The sequence below is a fragment of the Neoarius graeffei genome, chromosome 10, assembly GCF_027579695.1.
Source record: "Neoarius graeffei isolate fNeoGra1 chromosome 10, fNeoGra1.pri, whole genome shotgun sequence".
Taxonomy (NCBI): domain Eukaryota; kingdom Metazoa; phylum Chordata; class Actinopteri; order Siluriformes; family Ariidae; genus Neoarius; species Neoarius graeffei.
The window spans coordinates 87,182,705-87,204,938 of record NC_083578.1 but is presented as its reverse complement, the minus strand read 5'-3'; the positions used below and the strand labels follow the sequence as shown (position 1 = coordinate 87,204,938).

Sequence of the window (22,234 nt, the reverse complement as noted above, 5' to 3'; positions counted from 1 at the left end):
TGTTGGGCTTTTTTAGCCAGTGATGCAGTGTTGTTGTTCCAGGACAGGTCTTCAGAGATGTGCACACCCAGAAACTTGGTGCTGCTCACCCTCTCCACTGCAGTACCGTCAATAGATAGTGGAGCATGCTGGGTGTGCGCTCTCCTGAAGTCCACAACAATCTCCTTCGTCTTCTCCACGTTCAGACGGAGATTGTTGCAGGGCTTTGAACCAGAATTTTTTTCCTATTGGTTCGTTCCAAACAGAAACAGAATTTTAACGTTTCCGGTTTTGGGTTCCACCATTAAATAGACGTTCCCGAACCGGTTAGAACAAAAAAATTTCGTTCCCGGAACGGTTAATTACGTTAACTGTCAGCTGTTTAACAAATGGCTATAAAATTGTCTCTGTCTCATCCAGCTTAAGCCAAATGTAGGCTAATTCTATTACAACCTTCATTAAATAAGACAAGAAATAATTCAAAACAATTATTATTTCAAATGTTGGCGATTTGGATTCTCAGTATGTCTTCCCATCTACACAAACAGAAAAAGTGCCAAAAATGAAAGATAATTCGTTTAGTGTGTTACCAAAGGCTAGTCAGGCCCTATGCATTGATAGGCTAACAGAGGTTAACGTCATTTAATGTTCGCGAGCCTCTCATTAACGTGGACGAATATATTGATATCATGTTTGAAATTGATGTTTCTGAATAATGATAGACTGCAATATTTACCTCTTGTTTAAGATGTGGAGACATGATAGTAGTCCACCCTCCCGCTCTCTCCATTCAGTCAGCGAACGTCACACAGGAAGTGAACCCCAGCGGGTCATAGAAACTTGCGCAGGAGAAGAATGACTTTTTTATTTGTAGGCTACAAATGGGATGATGGTGGTGGCTTTGAGGCACATGGGGACAACAGCCTGGCTCAATGAGATGTTGAAGATGTCTGTAAAGACATCTGTGAGCTCCTCGGCACAGTCTCTCAAGACACAACCAGGAATGTTATCATATTATCATATAATGGAATCATATCTCCAATTGTACAATACAAAAATAATACACAAATCTTGCAGAAAATGCTGAAAAGAAATGTGTCGTCTTTACCTGTATGCCTTTTGGTGATCAGTTCATCTTCTGCTCACTTAACTATTCAGAGTAACAGACATTTTCAGTAAGGGTGCCCAAACATGCTACTGTGTGTGCATATATATATATATATATATATATATATATATATATATATATATATATATATATATATATATATATATATATATATATTTTAGTGGGCAGCTCGGTGGTGTACCGTAGTGTCATATGTAGTGGGTTCGAGCCCCGTGGCCGGCGAGGGCCTTTCTGTGCGGAGTTTGCATGTTCTCCCCGTGTCCGCATGGGTTTCCTCCGGGTGCTCCGGTTTCCCCCACAGCCCAAAGACATGCAGGTTAGGTTAACTGGTGACTCTAAATTGAGCGTAGGTGTGAATGTGAGTGTGAATGGTTGTCTGTGTCTATGTGTCAGCCCTGTGATGACCTGGCGACTTGTCCAGGGTGTACCCCGCCTTTCACCCGTAGTCAGCTGGGATAGACTCCAGCTTGCCTGCGACCCTGTAGAACAGGATAAGTGGCTACAGATAATGGATGGATGGATGGATATATTTAATAATACATTTTATTTATAAGTGCCTTTCAAGACACTCAAGGACACTGCACAGTGAATAAAAACAACAATAAATAAAATCAACATACATAAAAGAAACAAAGGAAAGTGTAATAGAAGTTAAAATAAGTGAGCAATCTTAAACAGGCGAGTTTTGAGTTTAGACTTGAAGATGGGGAGAGAGTCAGAGTTACAGATATGAGGAGGCAGAGAGTTCCAAAGGTTTTGCCATGCAATATTTGGTTTTGCCATGCAATATTAATGTCAGCATAAATTTGTGTTGCCCAGATACTGCAAATGAGCTGCTGCAGTCTACTGAGCCTCGATGCTCTGGAAAACATGGTGTGTGTGTGTGTGTGTGTGTGTGAGAGAGAGAGAGAGAGAGAGAGAGAGAGGGTAACTTTGTGACCCTGTAGAACAGGATAAGCGGCTACAGATAATGGATGGATAAATTTTACTAGTGATTTTAAAAGTCAATTGACACATGCTTCGGCTTCCTGAGACATTATGGGTGTTGATAATCACTTAATAAAGAGACAGAAACTGAAGTGAACTACATAAATTTAAAAAGAGCAGTGCAAAAAAAAATCAATAATAAAAATGTCAACCTTTGAATGCGTTTGGGTGATAATATTTCTTGTAAAGTTAGATATAACCTCGCCAACCTATAGATGCTTTGCACTGTCTCGTGACACACACACACACACACACACACACACACACACACACACACACACACACACACACACACACCCATAGCATGTTTTGAAGTATATTCTCTAACAAACTATAGGTTCTTCCTGGGACAGGTGTATTCATACTGAGATCATGTGACACTGGAATTACACAAAGCTCGACTCCATTCAACTACATTTCTGATGGTTAATTTGTACTGATTTAATATTCTGGTCTATTTTGTGTGGATTTATGACATGATCCTAATAAAGTCTTAGGGGTTGAGGAGGGGGTGAATACTTATGCTAACAGTGATTTCAGGAGGAATATGTGAGAACATATGTGGCAATTTGGGGCCAATATTTAATCAACTCTCCTTGGCTCCAAAAATGGATCAGATTACAGTTTTTGGCATTCTATCTTTGAGGCATTCTCCAGAATATGTGGGAAGACAGTGCACCCATCTCCTCTGATTTCATTATTTGGTGTGGCTCCAGTGGGGGCCTCTTTTTCTGGGAACCACCTAGGCATGATGGCCTTCTGCTCTTTGTTGGCCAGGAGACTTATCCTGTTTAAATGGAAAGATGCTTCCCCCCCCCCCCGGCGGCACGGTAGTGTAGTGGTTAGCGCTGTCGCCTCACAGCAAGAAGGTCCGGGTTCGAGCCCCGGGGCCGGCGAGGGCCTTTCTGTGTGGAGTTTGCATGTTCTCCCCGTGTCCGCGTGGGTTTCCTCCGGGTGCTCCGGTTTCCCCCACAGTCCAAAGACATGCAGGTTAGGTTAACTGGTGACTCTAAATTGAGCGTAGGTGTGAATGTGAGTGTGAATGGTTGTCTGTGTCTATGTGTCAGCCCTGTGATGACCTGGCGACTTGTCCAGGGTGTACCCCGCCTTTCGTCCATAGTCAGCTGGGATAGGCTCCAGCTTGCCTGCGACCCTGTAGAAGGATAAAGCGGCTAGAGATAATGAGATGAGATGAGATGCTTTCCCCCCAACATATGGCCAGTGGATTAGGGAGGTCATGAGTCATGTTCATTTAGAAAAAAATTAGATATACTGTAAGAGGGACCATCAGGAAATTCTATATCATTTGGCAGCCATTTATTTCCTTTGTTGAAGGCACGGCAGCTATTAACATATCTACGTAACCCAAATGTATATTTGTACCTGTTTTTTTTTTTTTTTACTCTCTCTGTTATGGCTTTCTTTTTTATTTACCTAGTTTGTGTATGTGTCGATGTCTGGATGTATTGAAATTTGCTTGGGGTCCAGTACATGTGGGTGGGGGGCATTGGGAGATTTGTTTGTATGGACAGGAACTAGATTTGATTGTCTCATGTGCGAATTGTATTTTTTTTTTGTTTGTTATATTTGAAAAATAAAAAAGACCTTGATCAAAATGGATCAGAGGGTGTTTTAGAGGTAAATGGTACATGTACTAGGGTTTAGAGAATCTTTTTAGTGCACTCAAAAATGGGAGATGCAAAGTTGTATTTTTAAAAATAAAAATATCCCTTCATACAGGGTGCACAGACTTTTGCACTCAACTGTAGTATGGACCAAACAAGTTGCTACCAGTAACTGATTTGATGTTAAAATATATTTTACTGATGTTAGCCTGGGGCGGCATGGTGGTGTAGTGGTTAGCGCTGTTGCCTCACAGCAAGAAGGTCCTGGGTTCGAGCCCCGTGGCCGGCGAGGGCCTTTCTGTGCGGAGTTTGCATGTTCTCCCCGTGTCCGCGTGGGTTTCCTCCGGGTGCTCCGGTTTCCCCCACAGTCCAAAGACATGCAGGTTAGGTTAACTGGTGACTCTAAATTGACCGTAGGTGTGAGTGTGAATGGTTGTCTGTGTCTATGTGTCAGCCCTGTGATGACCTGGCGACTTGTCCAGGGTGAACCCCGCCTTTCGCCCGTAGTCAGCTGGGATAGGCTCCAGCTTGCCTGCGACCCTGTAGAAGGATAAAGCGGCTACAGATAATGAGATGAGATGATGTTAGCCTTTCTTTCATGAACTTTCTATTTCTTCGTGATTTGATTTATTAAATAAAAGTAAGCCGAGTGGCCGGGTGTTCGTATTACCCATGATGCGCTTATCTTACAAATGTTATCCTGCGTCCTAACTAGCTGATTAGCAAGCCGCAGAAAACTTTACAACAAGGCAAAGTTTTGAACTTTGGTATAACCTGGACTCGGGATCATCACCTAAACCACAAGTTCTTCCTGATATTTATTTGAATAAGAATTGTTCTTTGGTGTACACAGTGTCTGACTGTTTGACCTCTGACCTGCAGCTCCCGTCTCAGCAGCCCCAGGCTCAGCTCTGTGGACGTCGCAGAGGGACGGTGAGGTGAAGCTGAGGATGGGTGATTCAGGGCCGGCGGCTGAAGCTCCTCTCACCGTGAACCAGCTGTTCACACGTACCGTGGAGCGATTCGGCGACCGGCTGGCGCTCAGCTGGAAAGAAGGAGAGGAATGGAGGGAAATGAGCTACAAAGATTATTACAAAGACTGTCGGACCGCTGCCAAGAGCTTCCTCAAGGTCAGGATAGAGAAATGACTGCATATGAGCGAGAGAGAGAGGGAGCTGATCATGATGTGTATATTTTATATTAAATTTTGAAATGTCGTTCCATGTTCGTGGAATTTTTATGCCGAAATGGAAAAATTGTCTCAACCCTAGATGGAGAATTTTATTCTGAAATGGTCACTGACACGAACCTGAGCAGTGTTCCAGATCCCACTTCCTGTATCTGGTGTATCTGAGGACACAGCAGTGTCTCTGTCTCAGATAAACGCTCCCATATTAAATTTAATTTGTTTTCTCTCGTCATACACCGACCTCAGCTTTACTGTGTTTTAGCCAATATCTTATCTTAAGGTGTGATCATATTTAACAACATTTTGAATTCTAATGTAACCCAGCAGGGTATTAACCACGATTCTGTGGATCATTTACAAACATACGGGTTCATTGCCCCTTTTAAGGCTATTAGAGGACATTAACCTCGAGTACACTGTGGAATAAAACAGAGGAAACGAGGAAAAGGAGCAAAACAGATTCAAGGCCCTCGTTCTGTCCTTTTCACTTTTCCAATGTTTGAACTTCATCCTGTTTGTGAAACGTGTTCATACCACAGTGCTGTTGAATGCTTGATTGAAACGCCTCAAAAGATGCAGTTTGTTTTCTGGTGTTTTCTTTTCTGCTCAGCCGCATGCAGTCGGTCATAGTGAGAAAGCTGCAGTCTTTATTTCAACTCCGGCTAAGTTTTAATTGTATAAAATAGGTTCTGATGATAACATCTCATCTCATTATCTGTAGCCGCTTTATCCTGTTCTACAGGGTCGCAGGCAAGCTGGAGCCTATCCCAGCTGACTACGGGCGAAAGGCGGGGTACACCCTGGACAAGTCGCCAGGTCATCACAGGGCTGACACATAGACACAGACAACCATTCACACTCACATTCACACCTACGCTCAATTTAGAGTCACCAGTTAACCTAACCTGCATGTCTTTGGACTGTGGGGGAAACCGGAGCACCCGGAGGAAACCCACGCGGACACGGGGAGAACATGCAAACTCCGCACAGAAAGGCCCTCGCCGGCCACGGGGCTCGAACCCGGACCTTCTTGCTGTGAGGTGACAGCGCTAACCACTACACAACCGTGCGGCCCGATGATAACATTATAGTATGTATTTTTAACCATGGAAAATATTGGAAGATTTATAATTGTGTGTGTGTGTGTGCTAATTTGTGCTTTGTGTGTGTTTACAGCTCGGCCTGCAGCGCTACCATGGAGTCGGCATCCTGGGCTGCAACTCTCCTGAGTGGTTCATCTCTGACATTGGAGCGATTTTGGCTGGGTCAGTGTGTTATTTAGTTAGTTTATATCTCTGTGCATCTCTGCAATTCATAACACATGATACAAAAAGAATTACATGCTGCTTATCAGGCAATAAAAATTGTAATCATTGGCAAACAAAACACTTCAGGACGTGCTGTTATAGGAAACTAATCATCTTCAGGGTAGTAACAAGAACTCTGCATCATCACACCACTGCATCAGTGATTATTTTCCTTTAACAGTATGACCCCAATGCTGCTGCTACTACTCCTAATAATAATAATAATAATAATAATAATATGGTTGTTAAAAATCTTGTTCATTCTTCATATGGGTCAAATAAAATGTAACCCCCCCCCCCCACACAAATTAGCCACATGTACATGACAGTGTATTGTATTATTGATGTACTGTCTGCTATTATTTGACCAAAAACCTTTTTTTTCCTACTAATGACATTAATTTTTCTGTAACAATATGTAAAAATAGTACAAATTGAATCAGATCATTTAATATTTATTTAGATTATTTTTTTAAACACAACCAGCTGTGTCTTGTCTCTGTTTAGTTCTAAATATCTGCAGTTCTTTGTGGCTTCCTTTATATCCAAATTAATTTAAGTAGCGGGCGGCACGGTGGTGTAGTGGTTAGCGCTGTCGCCTCACAGCAAGAAGGTCCGGGTTCGAGCCCTGTGGCCGGCGAGGGCCTTTCTGTGCGGAGTTTGCATGTTCTCCCCGTGTCCGCGTGGGTTTCCTCCGGGTGCTCCGGTTTCCCCCACAGTCCAAAGACATGCAGGTTAGGTTAACTGGTGACTCTAAATTGACCGTAGGTGTGAATGTGAGTGTGAATGGTTGTCTGTGTCTATGTGTCAGCCCTGTGATGACCTGGCGACTTGTCCAGGGTGTACCCCGCCTTTCGCCCGTAGTCAGCTGGGATAGGCTCCAGCTTGCCTGCGACGCTGTAGAACAGGATAAAGCGGCTAGAGATAATGAGATGAGATGAATTTAAGTAGCTCCTGTTCCCACTAAAGCATTTCTTCTTATAAATAAGTAGCCTATTTCTTTAATTGAGTTACTCACGCTGTTGTGTGTTGGCCTGACAGAGGTTTTGCTGTGGGCATCTACACCACCAACTCCCCGGAGGCGTGTCAGTACGTTGCTGAGAACTCCCAGGCCAACATCCTCGTGGTGCAGAACCACAAACAGCTGCAGAAGATCCTGCAGGTAAAGACGGTCCACGATCTCAGGCTGCATTCACACACAACCTCTGGGTGCAATTCAGGGTATGTGTTTGAAACTGAAAAAGTATTTGATCTGAAATCGGATCTGTCCAATAAACTGATGCGTCACATTAGTAAGTGAGTTTTGGTTTCATCTCTACTGTAATTTCTGATGTTGTTGTACTGACCTGGTGAAAGTTGATGATGGTGATGTGCATTAAGATGCATTGAGGAAAAGCCACAGGAATTCCAATCTGGTCGTTCTTATTCATTCCACATGGCCACGAATCTATGTCCTAAGTCCTAGTCCTAAGGTTTCAGTACAACAATACAAGTTTAACATCAAATCATCTGCTTTTAGTCGGTGTTTATAAATACTATTAAAGAAAATGACACCACGATACATGCGATATCTCAGCAAAGTGTATTGTGATGTAACTTATCACAATATCGATATTAAATTTTCATATTGCCCAGCCTTATGTTCAACATACAGGCTTCTTACTTAAATAACAAAAAGCTGAACAGAGCCTTGAGACTGAGTTTTGGGGAAAAAAGGTTGAGTGTCATTCCATGCCCAGGATTTTAATTCCTAAGCCTTAAAAGTGTGACCATGGACATGAAGAACTGGCACATCGCAGACAGAACATGGAATGATTGAATGATGGTTTGCAATGAGAGAAGCTGATGATGCTGCTGCAAATGTGAAAAAGTTCAACTGGGGGGTGTGAATACTTATGCAAGTGATTGTAATGTATATACTTTATATACATACATACGATAGAAGTCAGGAGTATGCAGTCTGAGTCAGCATGAAGTGGGTGGAGGATATTTTTTTTTGGAGGTGTATCATTTCCTGTGTGTTTCTTATTTCAGATCCAAGACAAGCTGCCTCACCTGAAAGCCATTATCCAGTACAAAGGCCCTCTGAAAGAGAAGAAACCAAACCTTTACTCGGTACAAATCATTCACTACATGTACACAAACACACACACACAATTTTCACTGTGAAGACCCATAATCTAAATGATGTCCTTTTCTTGTGCTGTGTTTGTCTTTCCTTCTACAAAGTGGGAGGAGTTTATGGAACTGGGCTGCAATGAGCCAGATGCTCCACTTGATGATATCATCGCGTCCCAGAAACCCAATCAGTGCTGCACGCTGATCTACACTTCAGGAACCACTGGGCAGCCAAAGGGGGTCATGCTCAGCCATGATAACGTGAGCTGAACCCTGATACACACACACATCTATTTACACACAGTTCTTCTGTTTTAATCAGCACGATATCAATATCCACATAAAGTGGTAGTGTCAGTGCAGGGTGCTAAAACTTTTGCTCTGATTCTCGGTTGTAGTTGACGTGGACGGCGTTTACGGCAACTTATACAGCCAACCTGTCAGAATCAGCTCAGGAGGTGGTGGTGAGCTACCTGCCCCTCAGCCACATCACTGCCCAGATAGTCGACATCTGGACCACTATGAGGGTCGGAGGAGCCACGTACTTCGCCCAGCCTGACGTTCTCAAGGTTTGTGTGTGAGAGAGCACTCAGCACTCATTTTATTAGGAATAACTGCGCAAAACAATCCTGTAGATGAAGGTCAAGAGCCTTAGTTAATGCTCAGATCAAACATCAGAATGAGGGGAAAAAATCTCGGTGATACCACTCTTTACAACTGTGCTGAGCTGAAAAGCATCTCAACACATCAAACCTTGAAGCACATGGACTACAGCCACATAACCACATTGGGTTCCGCTCCTGTTAGCCAAGAGCAGGAATCTGATGTTACACTGGATGCAGGGTCACCTACACTTGATATCTGAAGTTTGAAGACAAAACAAGACAAAAATACCCAAAGATGCAATGATTTTCCAATTTCCAGTTTTGACAAACCTGTACTTGGATAATTTATCAGGAATGTTACCAGGTTTGCTTGTTGCTATGTCAGATGTGTGTTGTAATTCTGTCCATTTCTCAGGGCTCATTGGTGAACACCCTGCGCGAGGTGCGTCCCACGGCGTTCCTGGGAGTTCCCAGGGTCTGGGAGAAGATGCAGGAGAAGATGAAGGCAGTAGAAGCCAAATCGTCTGCTGTGAGACGGAAAGTGGTGTCCTGGGCCAAAAACGTGGGCCTGCAAATCAACCTGAGCAAGCTGGAGCAGTATGTATGCACACACACACACACACACACACACACACACACACACACACACACACACACACACACACACACCCCTTCACACCCAGAAGGAGGATGAATAAACTTCTTGTTGTTTGTAGAGTTTAATTCTGTTTGTAAGACAGATGCAGATGATGATTTTATCTTTCTCCATTTTAGGAACGGTGCAATGACCCGCATGCCTCTGAACTATCGATTGGCCAAGCATTCAGTGTTCAGGAAAGTGAGAAAGGTGCTGGGGTTGGATCGCTGCGCTCGCTGCTACACAGGTGGCGCACCCATCACCAAGGACACGCTGGAGTTCTTCTTCAGCCTGGACATCCCGCTGTATGAGCTGTACGGCATGAGTGAGAGCACCGGACCACACAGCATGTCCCTGCCTGAGGCCTCCAGACTCACCAGGTATACACACACACACACACACACACACACACACACACACACACACACACACACACACACACACACACATTCATCATTCCTCTTAACTGCTTTATCCAGATCCCAAAATTTTTATCCATTTACAGTTGCATGTAATGTTGTGGAACGTCCATGAAACAAATTCCAGTTTTCACTTGCATTATAGCAGCTATAAACAATCCCTCTTGCACCAACCTCTTTTTTCCTCTCTCTTTCTGCAAGAAACCGCTAAACACTGGAGACACCTTCCATAACTCGTTCTATGTTAAATATGTACAATTCCTTAGAGAAACCTTCATTATGTGAATGGCCACACTCGTTTTTAGTTTGTTTTTATTCCTTTAAGTAGAGCATCTACCTTGCAAGTCCCTGTGAACTAGCCATTACTATGGAAACTATATTGTATTGATATAACGAGCGCTTTATCATAAATTTGTGGTTTGTACTGATCCGTATGTCGTTTTTCTTGCCAGCTGCGGGAAGGTAATCGCAGGTTGCCAGACGAAGATCTTTAACCCTGACTCAGATGAAAACGGCGAGATCTGCTTGTGGGGCCGTCATGTCTTCATGGGCTACCTGAACATGGCCGACAAGACCAAGGAGGCACTGGATGCAGACGGCTGGCTGCACTCCGGAGACCTGGGCAAACACGATGAGGACAACTTTCTCTACATTACAGGATGCATCAAAGGTAGCACATATATAAACCCTGTAAACCCTATATATACACACACGCTTCAGGGAAGGAATTTTAGAAATAAAAATTTAAAGTTTTGTGCTGCAGTTACAATGCTAATTTAGCTAACCTGTAATGGAACCTTACAGCCACCAGTTTAACTCTAATTTGTACCCAGAGTTTAAATCTACAGTAATTTATTGCACTCAGTCTCAAAGATCTTTATTTAAAAAGAAGGACTTAAGTGCAGGGTTTAAAAAAACAAGGAATTAAAGACATTTAAAAAGCCCTTGAGGGTTGAGGGCTGTTAGTCAAGGGATAACTCATGGTTGAGGGCTCTTAGTCCAGGGATAATTAACAGGCTGAGGCCACTTAGTCAAGGGATCATTCATAGTCGAGAGCCCTTGGTCAAGGAACCGTGAGGGGGTCGAGGGGCCCTTGGTCAAGGGATTGTCAACAGGTCGAGTGTCCCTCGGTCAAGGGATCATCAATAGGTCAAGGGCCTTCGGTCAAGTGGTCGTCAACAGGTCGAGGGGCCCTTGGTCCAGGGATCATTAACAGTTGAGGGTGCGTAGTCAAGGGATCATTAATGGTTAAGGGCTCTTAAGGGATCACGAACCGTTGGCTTGAGGGGCCCTCGGTCAAGGGGTCATCAATGGCTCGAGGGGCCTTCGGTCAAGGGGTCGTCAGTGCCTCAAGCAGCTGTGAGCTGTAATAGTATGTTTATTACACCATGTTGCAAACAAAACAAGAAACAACAGCTAAGGTCTTTTGTAAGTGCAGTTTTTAAAATGTGAATCACTGCGTGTGTGTGTGAGACAGAACTGATCATCACTGCCAGAGGAGAGAACATTCCCCCAGTGCCCATTGAGGGCATGGTGAAGGAGGCTATACCCATCATCAGCAAGGCTATGCTAATCGGGGAAAAGCGCAAGTTCCTCTCCATGCTGCTCACCATCAAGGTACATACATGCCACTTGGGGTTGTGCTGTTACAGTAAAACAGTCAACGACGGCTTGGTGTGATGAGGCCCCTTGAAGCTCACTTTCCTATAACACCACACCACTCTGTCTCAGTGTTCTATTCATTTTCTACCATAGCAACATAAACACTAACAATGTGCTAAAGACAACACATCATACTTTTTATCCATTTATATTTACAGTTACAGTTCTCAACAATGCAGTTGTTCCCTTTCCAGCTTCCTTTTTTCTTCTCGTGAAGGTAACCAGGATTAAACAAACATTAAATAATGTTAAAACAAATGTTAAATAAACATTTCCTAATAGAAAATGTTACCAAACCAACAATCACACACACTTTTTTATGCAGTTATGTGGGCCATAACACCTTTTGACCAATCAGATTCAAGAATTCAGCATTGATGTGGTAGAAGTATGTAATAAATGACTGATTTGTGATTCATTTGTTCAGAGTAAAGTTGCGTTTGCGCTCGTATCCATGTTGGTTGTTGTGTAGAAATTTTTGTTCACTGACGTGAGTGAGTTCTTTTTGTTCAGGGGGCTAACACTTCCAGAAAGACTGATACTGCATGTTGCAGTTTGTTGCTTGTAGACACGTGAAGGACAAAGACTCTGACTCAGACGAATGAATCACAACACAGTTTGTTTTTTTGGTGATTCATTTGAAAAGATTCATTTGTTCATTCCATCTCTATTGTTACAGTGTAGGATGGTCTACAGCAGGGGTTTTCAAAGTGTGGGAGAGTCAGCCCCCCCTCAGAGAGCAAATAAACAACAGCGCCCCCTCTCAATTTTTGTTGTTGCTATACTTAATGTTCCATTCGTATTTTTTTAAAAAATGGTTGTTGTTGTACACACATACATGTCAATCAAACCTGTATAACCAACTCCAAAATCCGTATTTCCCTTATAAAATCCATATAAGATGCAAATTAAAATAATTTACCTAAAATTTGAATGATAATCAACAATGATATATCCCAGTTACTTTTTATTCAATATTAATAACAATAAACCTTCAGAATGAATACAAAGCTCCAATGTTTGTCAAAAACACAAAGTGTTATCAGCGTAGTTACGAAGGAAATACTTCGTTGTTTGGAGACAGGTTTCACCGAGCTGCTATTATGCGCGAGACTTCATATTAGCCATAAAGTCAGGAAAATCTGTTCGTAAAATTACGTTATAATGACCAAATACAATGAAAAGTATTTTTCCAGTCTCACCTGTGAAAGGTAATCCCATGTGATCTCGTTTGGACGGTAAACGTGTTGGTACAGTTAAACGCAGCACATGAATGAGGCATCTTTATTCTCGGGCGAGGATGACGTATGATTCTACGCAGAAGCCGGCGTTTATGACTTCACGGTTGGTGGGATTCTCGCAGTGCGGCGTGCGCATGATCAAAAGTGGAACGAAGTCTCGCTACCACAAGATAACGCGCGATTTCATAAGACTCTTTACTGGCTGTCTGTGGTGTACAGTACGTTTGTAAATGTTATGCGCGCTTTTATCATCGTGGGAATTGATTATAGCTCTAAATAAATATTGAAGTTTTTTTTAAAGAATCCATATAACTTTATTTATACGCCCGTATACGACGTTTATTGAATCAAATCCGTATAAAATATGGACATTCCGTATAGGTTGACATGTATGTACACATTTTTATTTTTTTCTTTTACACATTTTAAACATCTGTGCTTTTTAAAACATCTTTTTTTACACATTTTAAACATCTCATAGCATCGTTAGCTAGCACCTCTTGGCAGACAACACACTGTGACAGTGGAGCATCTTCAGATCCAGTCCAGGAAAATCCAAACTTTAAATAATCGTGGTCATACTTCCTTCTTTTTTCAGTCCCCCCAGGATTCCGCGGGCCTTTTTTGTGATTGTTGTGGGCTAAAATGTCTGATGTTGCGGGGGGTTTTCCAAAAAATTGCGATGAAAGTTGCGGTGTTTTTTAGGTTTTTGTTGCGATTACATTGCGGGAGGAAGTGAAAGTTGCGAGAAATTGTTGCGATTTTCTCTTTTTGTGATTAAAATTGAGTGATATGTTAAATATTAAGTTATTACTGAAAAACTATTGATTAAAAAAACAGAGACACTGAGAAATGGTCCTATAAACAACTTTACCAATATAAAAGATTACCAGGACTACAAAAATGCAGAAAAATAGGCTTTACTTATCCAAATGCACCTGTTGGTTCAAAAGTTAAAGTGCATAGAACCTCACAGCACAACATGAAGTTACCTTATAATATAAATGCCTCAGCTTTCATGTAAGAAAAAAAACTATTAATACTAGTACTGTGTGCAGGCAGTCTCTCCTGAAGACTAAATTAAACAATAATTATAAACTAATAAAATAAATGGCTCAGGCTTCATAGAAGAAAAAAAACAACAATTTGAACAGAATCTCACAGTATGATGCTGAAGCTGCCTAAACAATGGAAAATAAAATACCATTTTGGCAAAAATGTTGGCATCCATTAATTTCTTGTATTAAGTAAAAATAATGTAAAGTGCACACAGTCCTTCACTGTAAACATAACACAATTTCAGTAACAATTTAAGCCTATATAAACACTGACTCGCACATCATGCAATGTTGCCAGATACTGCTGACGTTTTCCAGTCCAATATGTTCAAAATCCGCCAAAATGCATTTGAAACCGCCCAATCTGGCAACACTGCGTGCATAGTGCTTCTCTTGAACGTATACATGGAAGTAAGGTGGAAGGTAGTTTGTCGACGTCACCTCAAGACGATGCCAACGATTGGTCAAATTTGCGGGAAGGTTGCGGTGATTGGATATAATTGCAACACCGCCCTGAATTCGCGGGGATTGGTTGAATTTGCTTTGAAGTTGCAAATCGCAACATCGCGAAATCCTGGAGGGTGTGGTTTTTTTTTGCTTGGCCCAGACTCTGTCTCCTCACTCACTGTAGCTTTAGGTACTAAAAATCGATCCATTTTGTCTCTGGCAAAGGCTAGCTGAAGTTCACTAAATGTTCGCAATAGTAACTTATTCTGGTTTATTTTTCCTCACGTTGCGCCCCCCTGAAGAACTCTGGCGCCCCCTAGGGGAGGCGCGCCCCACACTTTGAAAAACCCTGGTGTACGGTGAATGTCTCATCTCATCTCATCTCATTATCTCTAGCCGCTTTATCCTTCTACAGGGTCGCAGGCAAGCTGGAGCCTATCCCAGCTGACTACGGGCGAAAGGCGGGGTACACCCTGGACAAGTCACCAGGTCATCACAGGGCTGACACATAGACACAGACAACCATTCACACTCACATTCACACCTACGGTCAATTTAGAGTCACCAGTTAACCTAACCTGCATGTCTTTGGACTGTGGGGGAAACCGGAGCACCCGGAGGAAACCCACGCGGACACGGGGAGAACATGCAAACTCCGCACAGAAAGGCCCTCGCCGGCCACAGGGCTCGAACCCAGACCTTCTTGCTGTGAGGCGACAGCGCTAACCACTACACCACCGTGCCGCCTACGGTGAATGTTAGGTCTTTAATTAGCTACAAACATGGAGTTTTTTTTGTGAATTGTTTACATTCTATATAAGGTGCCATCCAGTCACAGTTCTGAACGTGAACCTGTTCCATGAAAAGAAATTTATTTTTCTTTCTTTTTCTCTCAAATCATCTCACAGATGCTCGACTGATCTGAAAGTGTTTTTAAACACAATGGAAAGTGGTTAGCATGGTGATGAGTAATTCCTGCTCTGGATGTTTTCAGTCTGGTCTTAATCTTGCTGATGTTGAGGTTTTGAGATATTTTCTCAGGAGCTCAGGAAAGTCCTGATGCAGCAAAAATCCTGTTTACTTGTATGCTTTATGATGCTCCACAAAACATTAACAAGAGCCATAATTCTGTACAATTGTCATCTTTATGGACTGTCATTATAGTCATTAGGTACCAGTTAAATTCCCTGTTGTTGTAAATATGAGATGAGAGAACGAAATGATTGCATTCTCGTGTATGTGCTGTTTGTCTCCACCTGCTGGTGGATTTCAGCAACTGCACTTTCCTCACACTGTCAGAACACCTTCACTTCGTCTGATGTGCTTATTTTAGATGAGCAATTAAATTACATCTTTCTATTAGAGATGCAAATCTGTGTCTGTAACTGACTCAGTGATTTATTCAAACTAAAAATGTGTAGCATTTCGAAAAAAATAACGAAGGAACACATCACAAGCCAGGGAAACGTTCTAATTTTCATCATAATGAAAAACTAAAGAACTTTAGTTCCCTTTTAAAAGGGAAGTTCATACACAATTTCTAGAAAAATACACAATAAAGACCACGACAGCAGTAACGTTCATGTACAAATGGATCTGAAGGATGATTTTCACATATGTTTCCATAAAAATGAATATCATATTGCTTCTTTATTCCACAGCACTCTCCTGTGATATTTTTCATTTCTTTATTTTATCATAGTTTATTGCATTTTTATTGCCTTTTTATCAAAGCATTTAATCAGACAGCTGTGTAAATGATTACAGATAATAATGTTAATGCAGAATGTCTTTGAGTGGTTAGTTTTTAATTCGTCTGAACCTTCAGGTATGAAGTCTTTAAGTCTTTCAAACGAGAGTTTAGAGTGTTTGCAGATTAAATGGTACCATAAAAATTTCACACACACACACACACACACACACACACACACACACACACACACACACACACACACACACACCCCATTATGGGGGACTGATAAAGTTGACACCCTATCATAGATATAAATCCAGTTTGTCATTGAAATGATCATGTATAACTTAGAATCTCTGTTTTTGTCTCTCTCCCACCTTTCATGTCTCTCTCTTTCTTTGTCTCTACCTTTTTTTCTGTCTTTGTGGTTCTACCTCTTTATTTTTGTCTCTCTCTCTCTCTCTCTCTCTCTCTGTTTGTCCCTCTGTCTGTCTTTCAGTGCCAGGTAAACAGTGAGACAGGTGCCCCAGAGGATGAACTCACCCCTGAGGCTGTGGACTGGTGTAGAAAGTTGGGCAGCTCATCCACACGGGTGTCGGAGATCTGTGAGGGACACGACAGCCTTGTCCACACCGCCATCCAGGATGGCATTAACAGCGTGAACAAGAGTACCATGTCCAACACCCAGCTCATCCAGAGGTTCACCATCCTCAAGCAGGACTTCTCCATCCCTGGAGGAGAGCTCGGTATGTATGTATGTGTGTGTGAGCGCAAGTGTGAAAACATGTATTTCATGCGTAAATATTCACGTAACATTTTTGTTCCAAACGTGTAAGACACAATAGTGTATTTATTATCCAGTGTTGTACAACAGCACTAGTTTGCTCTCAGTTCTGATTAGTCAGAAGGTGTTGATTAATTCTCTATAACAGCAGCTTTGACAGCAGTAGAGTAGAGTGGGGGAAAAAGCCCCCCTTAAGGAAAATTCAGTTTTTCTCCAAGTTGAAATGAACCATGTGTTTAGTTTTAATCATAGTTTTTGACAACAGTGACATGAACAATAATGCCACCTAAAGTTTGCCTAAAGTTAATACTTAATTTTTTTTTATCAAAACAAACATTGTGCCAAGGGGGCCTTTTACCCCCCCCCCCCCCCCCCCAGTGGGGTAAAAGGCCCCTTGAGGTGGGGCAATAGGCCCCCTCACTCAAAAAAAGCTGTTTGGATAGCAAAAGTTTTTACTTAAGCCTATAATGTGAAAGAAACAAGAAAATATCCCTGAATTAATGAATAGATGCATTATTTTATTATATTTCACATTTTAATTTCAATTTTTTTTTAAATTTCAATTATTTTTAATATTAAGTTCAAATTACTTGCTTTACTCAACCAGGTAAGTGAGATGTTATTAAAAACTATGTATCTGCTATTCAGAAATGTATGAAATACAGTAATTATGATAAAAGGAAACGATGCCCCCTGGGGGCCATTTACCCCGCCATTAAGGGGGCGTTTTACTCCACAGACTACACTTTTACAAAAAAGGGTCTTACTTTCAAAATGTGATTCAACTTTTTATACCTAATGTATTTTTTTTAACGTACTGACTTGTCTACTCATACCACATACACAGCTGTGATATCTGACGAAATAGCAGCTATCTAAATACAGTTTTACTGATATCTGAAAATTATATCACTTACCATGAAATTTGATTTCTCTCTGCTGCGTTGCTGATATGTGATCCACAGTGGATATTTGTATATCCCCGTTGTCAAGCCAGTCCATAGCAACAATAGAACTGTAACTTTGCGCCATCTGGTGGTTATTTTGGGTAAAACAGGCCGGGGGCGTATTACCCCACGGGGGCGTATTACCCCACTCTACTATACAGCAGGTTTATATTAATGCACTCATTCTAATACATTATCATTTCTATCGTTACAACTTGCACAACACAACTTTAAATGTACAGGGTTTCCCATACATAGACCATTGTGTGGCACCACACAATGGATTCCTATCGCCACACAATCAGACTTGCGATTTTGAAAAAAAAAAAATTCCATTGCGTATCGTTCTGTTCATTCATAGTGCTCTTTCTTCTCGTTCACGCATGCACACATACACCCACACACAGAGACAGAGAGAGAGAGACGGAGAGGCGTGTACATAGGCCTGCCATTGCGCATATACCCGGACTGCAAGTAGGACTGTTAGGCTAATTAAAAATAACGCAGCCTTCCCGATTCTCCTTCCGATCCCTTATTTTAAAAGGTAGCCTACGTCGTGCTCGTGATGAGCTTTATCATAGCCTTCTTGGCTTACATGAAACGGACATCCCTGAGTCAGGCTATAAACCAATTTTGACGCATACAGTAGCAGCTTGACACGAGGAACCGGCCTTATTGCATTATCCCATTTATCCCGCTTCAGCATTCATGCAAGTTATTAATAATGGCTTGACGTTCACAATAAATAATGATTTCCCACTAGCCTAAATAAAATGTTATTATACTCGCGGGGATGCCTAGTTGATGCTATCTGAAGCATAAAGTCTGAATATTTTAAGAAACATCTTTATTAGCTTTATTGGCGAAGTAGAATTGTGAGCAGGATTTCTCAGTTATGAATAGGGTAAGCACATAGAAATTCAGTATTCCTTTGTATATTTTTTTGATGTAATGGAAATTTTTAGTGCTTTGATGATGAAGAAAATGTACTTTTTTATCCATAGATTAAAACAGACCTCAGGAATAGGCTCCAAGGGGAACAGCTGGCAGCCTGCTTACGAATCTCCATAAATGGTCCCGAACCCAATGACTTCCCTTACGATAGGGCACTTGAGGTTTTTTTTCAGGAAGCCACGCAGAATTAAATGTTCTGATAGGGCATGCAGGCTTTGCACTAATTAGGGTAATGCTTTTTCATTATTGTTAGTTGCCTTGGTGTTACCATAAGTGGTTTCTTACATCTAATTATGATATTTTATTTTATTATTATTTTGTTGTTACATTATACTATTTATTTCATTTTAGTATTGGTTGAGGTAAGTGTTGAGTTCAATATTTAAAATACAAACCTCCAGCTTGTTTTTTTGCAATTTATTCCTTGAATGTCAACTAAAGAATGATTGAAAGATTGCCACCAAAAAGGCAAAAAACTAAGGTAAAAACTAAACTTTAACTTCAATTTTGGTGAGTAATTTTCATAAATTTAAAAGATAGGTTTTCCACCAACATCAAGCCCAGCAAACTAATGGCCTGCCCTGTAATGTAAAGTTGGGTCGAGGAATGAAACTGGGCAAGGTTCTGGTAAAAATAGTTTTAGCTGTCTTCTCTTAAAGAACTTAAAAGAATTTAGATTGAACTGAATAATCTCAAATGCTTCTTGTAGCTTTAAAATAGTCCCAGCAGGTGACTCTGAAGAAAAATACTATGTGTTTGAACACCGCCCGCTGTAAACACTTTGCATACACCCCAATGACCGACTCCACCGACCGCCATGACACCACCACACACGATTCCCTCATCGGCACAGTGGGGCACCACAAATTGCTACCTGGTCTGTGGGAAACACTGATGGAAACATAAATGGATAAAAAATCCTTATAATTCATTAATAAATAAAAAATTGGAATTGTTGGGGTAATTGCTGTCATATAAGATGAATAAAACATTTGAGAACATGTTGCTATCTGAAAATACTCAAACTTCAGTGTTAACAGTACCACTGCTGCATTACCCACCCCACTGTTGATTACTTTATTCTAATTGCACAACCCATGCTTTCTAAAGAATCATTAGATAAATTAGCGAGATTATTTTCTGTGTAGAAATTACCTGGTAATGGAACTTGATAAACGAAGCTGTATATTATGGAACAGATCGCTGATTAACCTGTTAGTTCTGAGGACATTTTAAGTAGCAGTTTAACTCAATAATGGCTCATACACAGTTCTGACACACACCTGATACTGATTAGAAAATAGCGACCTGTCTGTTTGTTCACAAAACTTTCCATATACGTACACAAGAATCACTTTTGATGACGTGGTAGTGAAAATCTGACATAAATCTTAGATCTTGCTGACTCTGATACAAATTTGCTTACATTTTATTTACATTTGTTATTGCATTTCAAATTAGAAAAAACTAAACTAATTTGTTTATTCATTCATCCATCTTCAGTAAATGATTTATGTATTCCATTCTGGGTCACAGTTGATCCGGAGCCAAAACCTGGAAACACTGGATGCAAGGTGGGAAAATTCACATCAGATGGGACAGACACATTCACTCATAGCTAGTCCAGCTAGCAACATGTATTTTGGGAGGAAGGAGGAAACTGGAGAACCCTGAGGAACCCTACATGGGAAGAACATGAGGAACTCTGTGCAGGCAATAACCTGAGCTCAGGGTCAAACCTTTACTTTATTACTTTCATGTACGTTGTTGGTTTTATAATTTTATAGGAATTGTTTTACAGGGAAAAAAAAGAAATATGAACAATATCCTCACAGTGCCTCAGGTGTCCACCAGGTGGCAGCATTTCGCTGATAAAGAAATAAATTACATTTTAGTGATGATTGTCAAGTAATCAGCCATGACAGTGTCTTTGGCTTCTTCAGTATTGGAAATAAAAATAAGGAAGTATGCTTGGTGCTCAGTATATGAGCAGGCTAATCGTTTGTGTTCTCTCTCGCTGTCTCACTCTCAGGTCCCACTATGAAGCTGAAGAGGCCGGTGGTGCTGAAGATGTACAAAGAGGAAATCGAGAGCATTTACAAAGATGCTGTGACCCCAAACAACTCTGAGAATTCGCTGCCTGCTAAATAAGATCCATACCAAAGGGCAAACAAGCAAACACACACACACACACACACACACACACACACACACACACACACACTTAGTTCTGTCTGTATTCGTGCTACTTCTCATGTAAATAATTGTGTGTGTGTGTGTGTGTTTGTGATGCCGTGTAACCTTCCCTGTGCGATGTTTTCCAGCTAATTCTCTCCTCCGTTTGTGATTTATTTATTTTCTCCATTTTTTGTTTGCAAGAGCGATGCTAAAGAAACACGAGTGAGTTCCATAATGACCCGCTGCTGAACAACTTCATGAAGTTCTTCTTGAGTGTAGAGTCAGTTATTTATTTATTTATTTCCGAGGTGTGATGAAGTCTGTAGGAGAGCCATAGACTTGGTGCTGATTCATCAGGAATGTTCAGGAGTCCGAGCTGCTCATGTTTACATGAAGTATCTATTTATAAACAGCTTATTTATGGTTTGTACGTATGCCAAAGCATGAGTATTGAAAGAAAGCAAAATAACTTGTGTAGCTGGAGTGTTTTTCAGTCTCGTCCTGCTCTCGTTACTCTGGAGTGTGGAAGATTCAAACTTTCTAGATTTAAAGATGGTGTCGCACCAATTCTGTATACAGGTCTGTCTCTGGATGGATAGATGGACTATCATCTTTCTCTGAGAACATTCCATAAGGATGTTAGGAAATCCTGGCAGTGTGTTAATTGTAAAGAGACTTGATTCCAAATGTACATATGCAGGAGAAAACGTACCCGAGATGATGAGGTTCTCCAGACGTTCTTTTGTTTAATGCAGCACCCAAAAGGGTTTATTAGTTTGCACTTCTAGAAGAACTTATGGTGTTTCTATTAAACCCTACACCAAAATACTTCCAAAAGGTTCCAGATACCCTCTTTGGGATACTTGAACTGTGACCAATTCAAAGAAGCTTTGGTGTAGCGTTGTACAGAAATTGTTGAATGGATCATACTTGGGAAATTTCTGAAAGGAAAAACCATTGAAAACTTTCAGAAAGGTTCCAAGTAGAACCTCATTACAAAGCTAAAACCATTATAAACCTGGAAAAGGCAGGTCAGGTGTTCTACAGATGTTGGAATTTATCCAATTCCATATTCAATTCCATTTTCCCACAATGTCTTATAAAAAAAAAGAAAAATTTTATTACCAAAAAAAGTAACTTTTTTCCTATTCATCAACATAAATATTCCTTTTAAATAAAATCTGCCCATGTTTGTAATGACTGGAGTAAAATATAAGAGCCTATTAACTAAAAATATACCTTTAATTAAAAATGAAGCTATAACAAATCAGCCTT

The 22,234-nt window shown here is 41.1% G+C and overlaps 1 protein-coding gene across 1 annotated transcript in view; it reads left to right on the top strand.

The window, feature by feature from the left end:
- The window catches only part of LOC132893563 (long-chain-fatty-acid--CoA ligase ACSBG2-like), a 37,355-nt gene extending 16,423 nt beyond the window's left edge, over window positions 1–20,932 (top strand). Inside the window, exons 3-14 of the mRNA XM_060932756.1 lie at window positions 4,603–4,850; window positions 6,086–6,174; window positions 7,258–7,378; window positions 8,251–8,331; window positions 8,446–8,595; window positions 8,733–8,903; window positions 9,355–9,536; window positions 9,714–9,956; window positions 10,448–10,665; window positions 11,473–11,612; window positions 16,596–16,842; window positions 20,814–20,932. Of these exons, the coding sequence (XP_060788739.1) occupies window positions 4,603–4,850; window positions 6,086–6,174; window positions 7,258–7,378; window positions 8,251–8,331; window positions 8,446–8,595; window positions 8,733–8,903; window positions 9,355–9,536; window positions 9,714–9,956; window positions 10,448–10,665; window positions 11,473–11,612; window positions 16,596–16,842; window positions 20,814–20,932 (2,009 nt within the window). The remainder of the gene's footprint in view (window positions 1–4,602; window positions 4,851–6,085; window positions 6,175–7,257; window positions 7,379–8,250; window positions 8,332–8,445; window positions 8,596–8,732; window positions 8,904–9,354; window positions 9,537–9,713; window positions 9,957–10,447; window positions 10,666–11,472; window positions 11,613–16,595; window positions 16,843–20,813) is intronic.
- The last annotated feature ends 1,302 nt before the right edge of the window (window positions 20,933–22,234 follow it).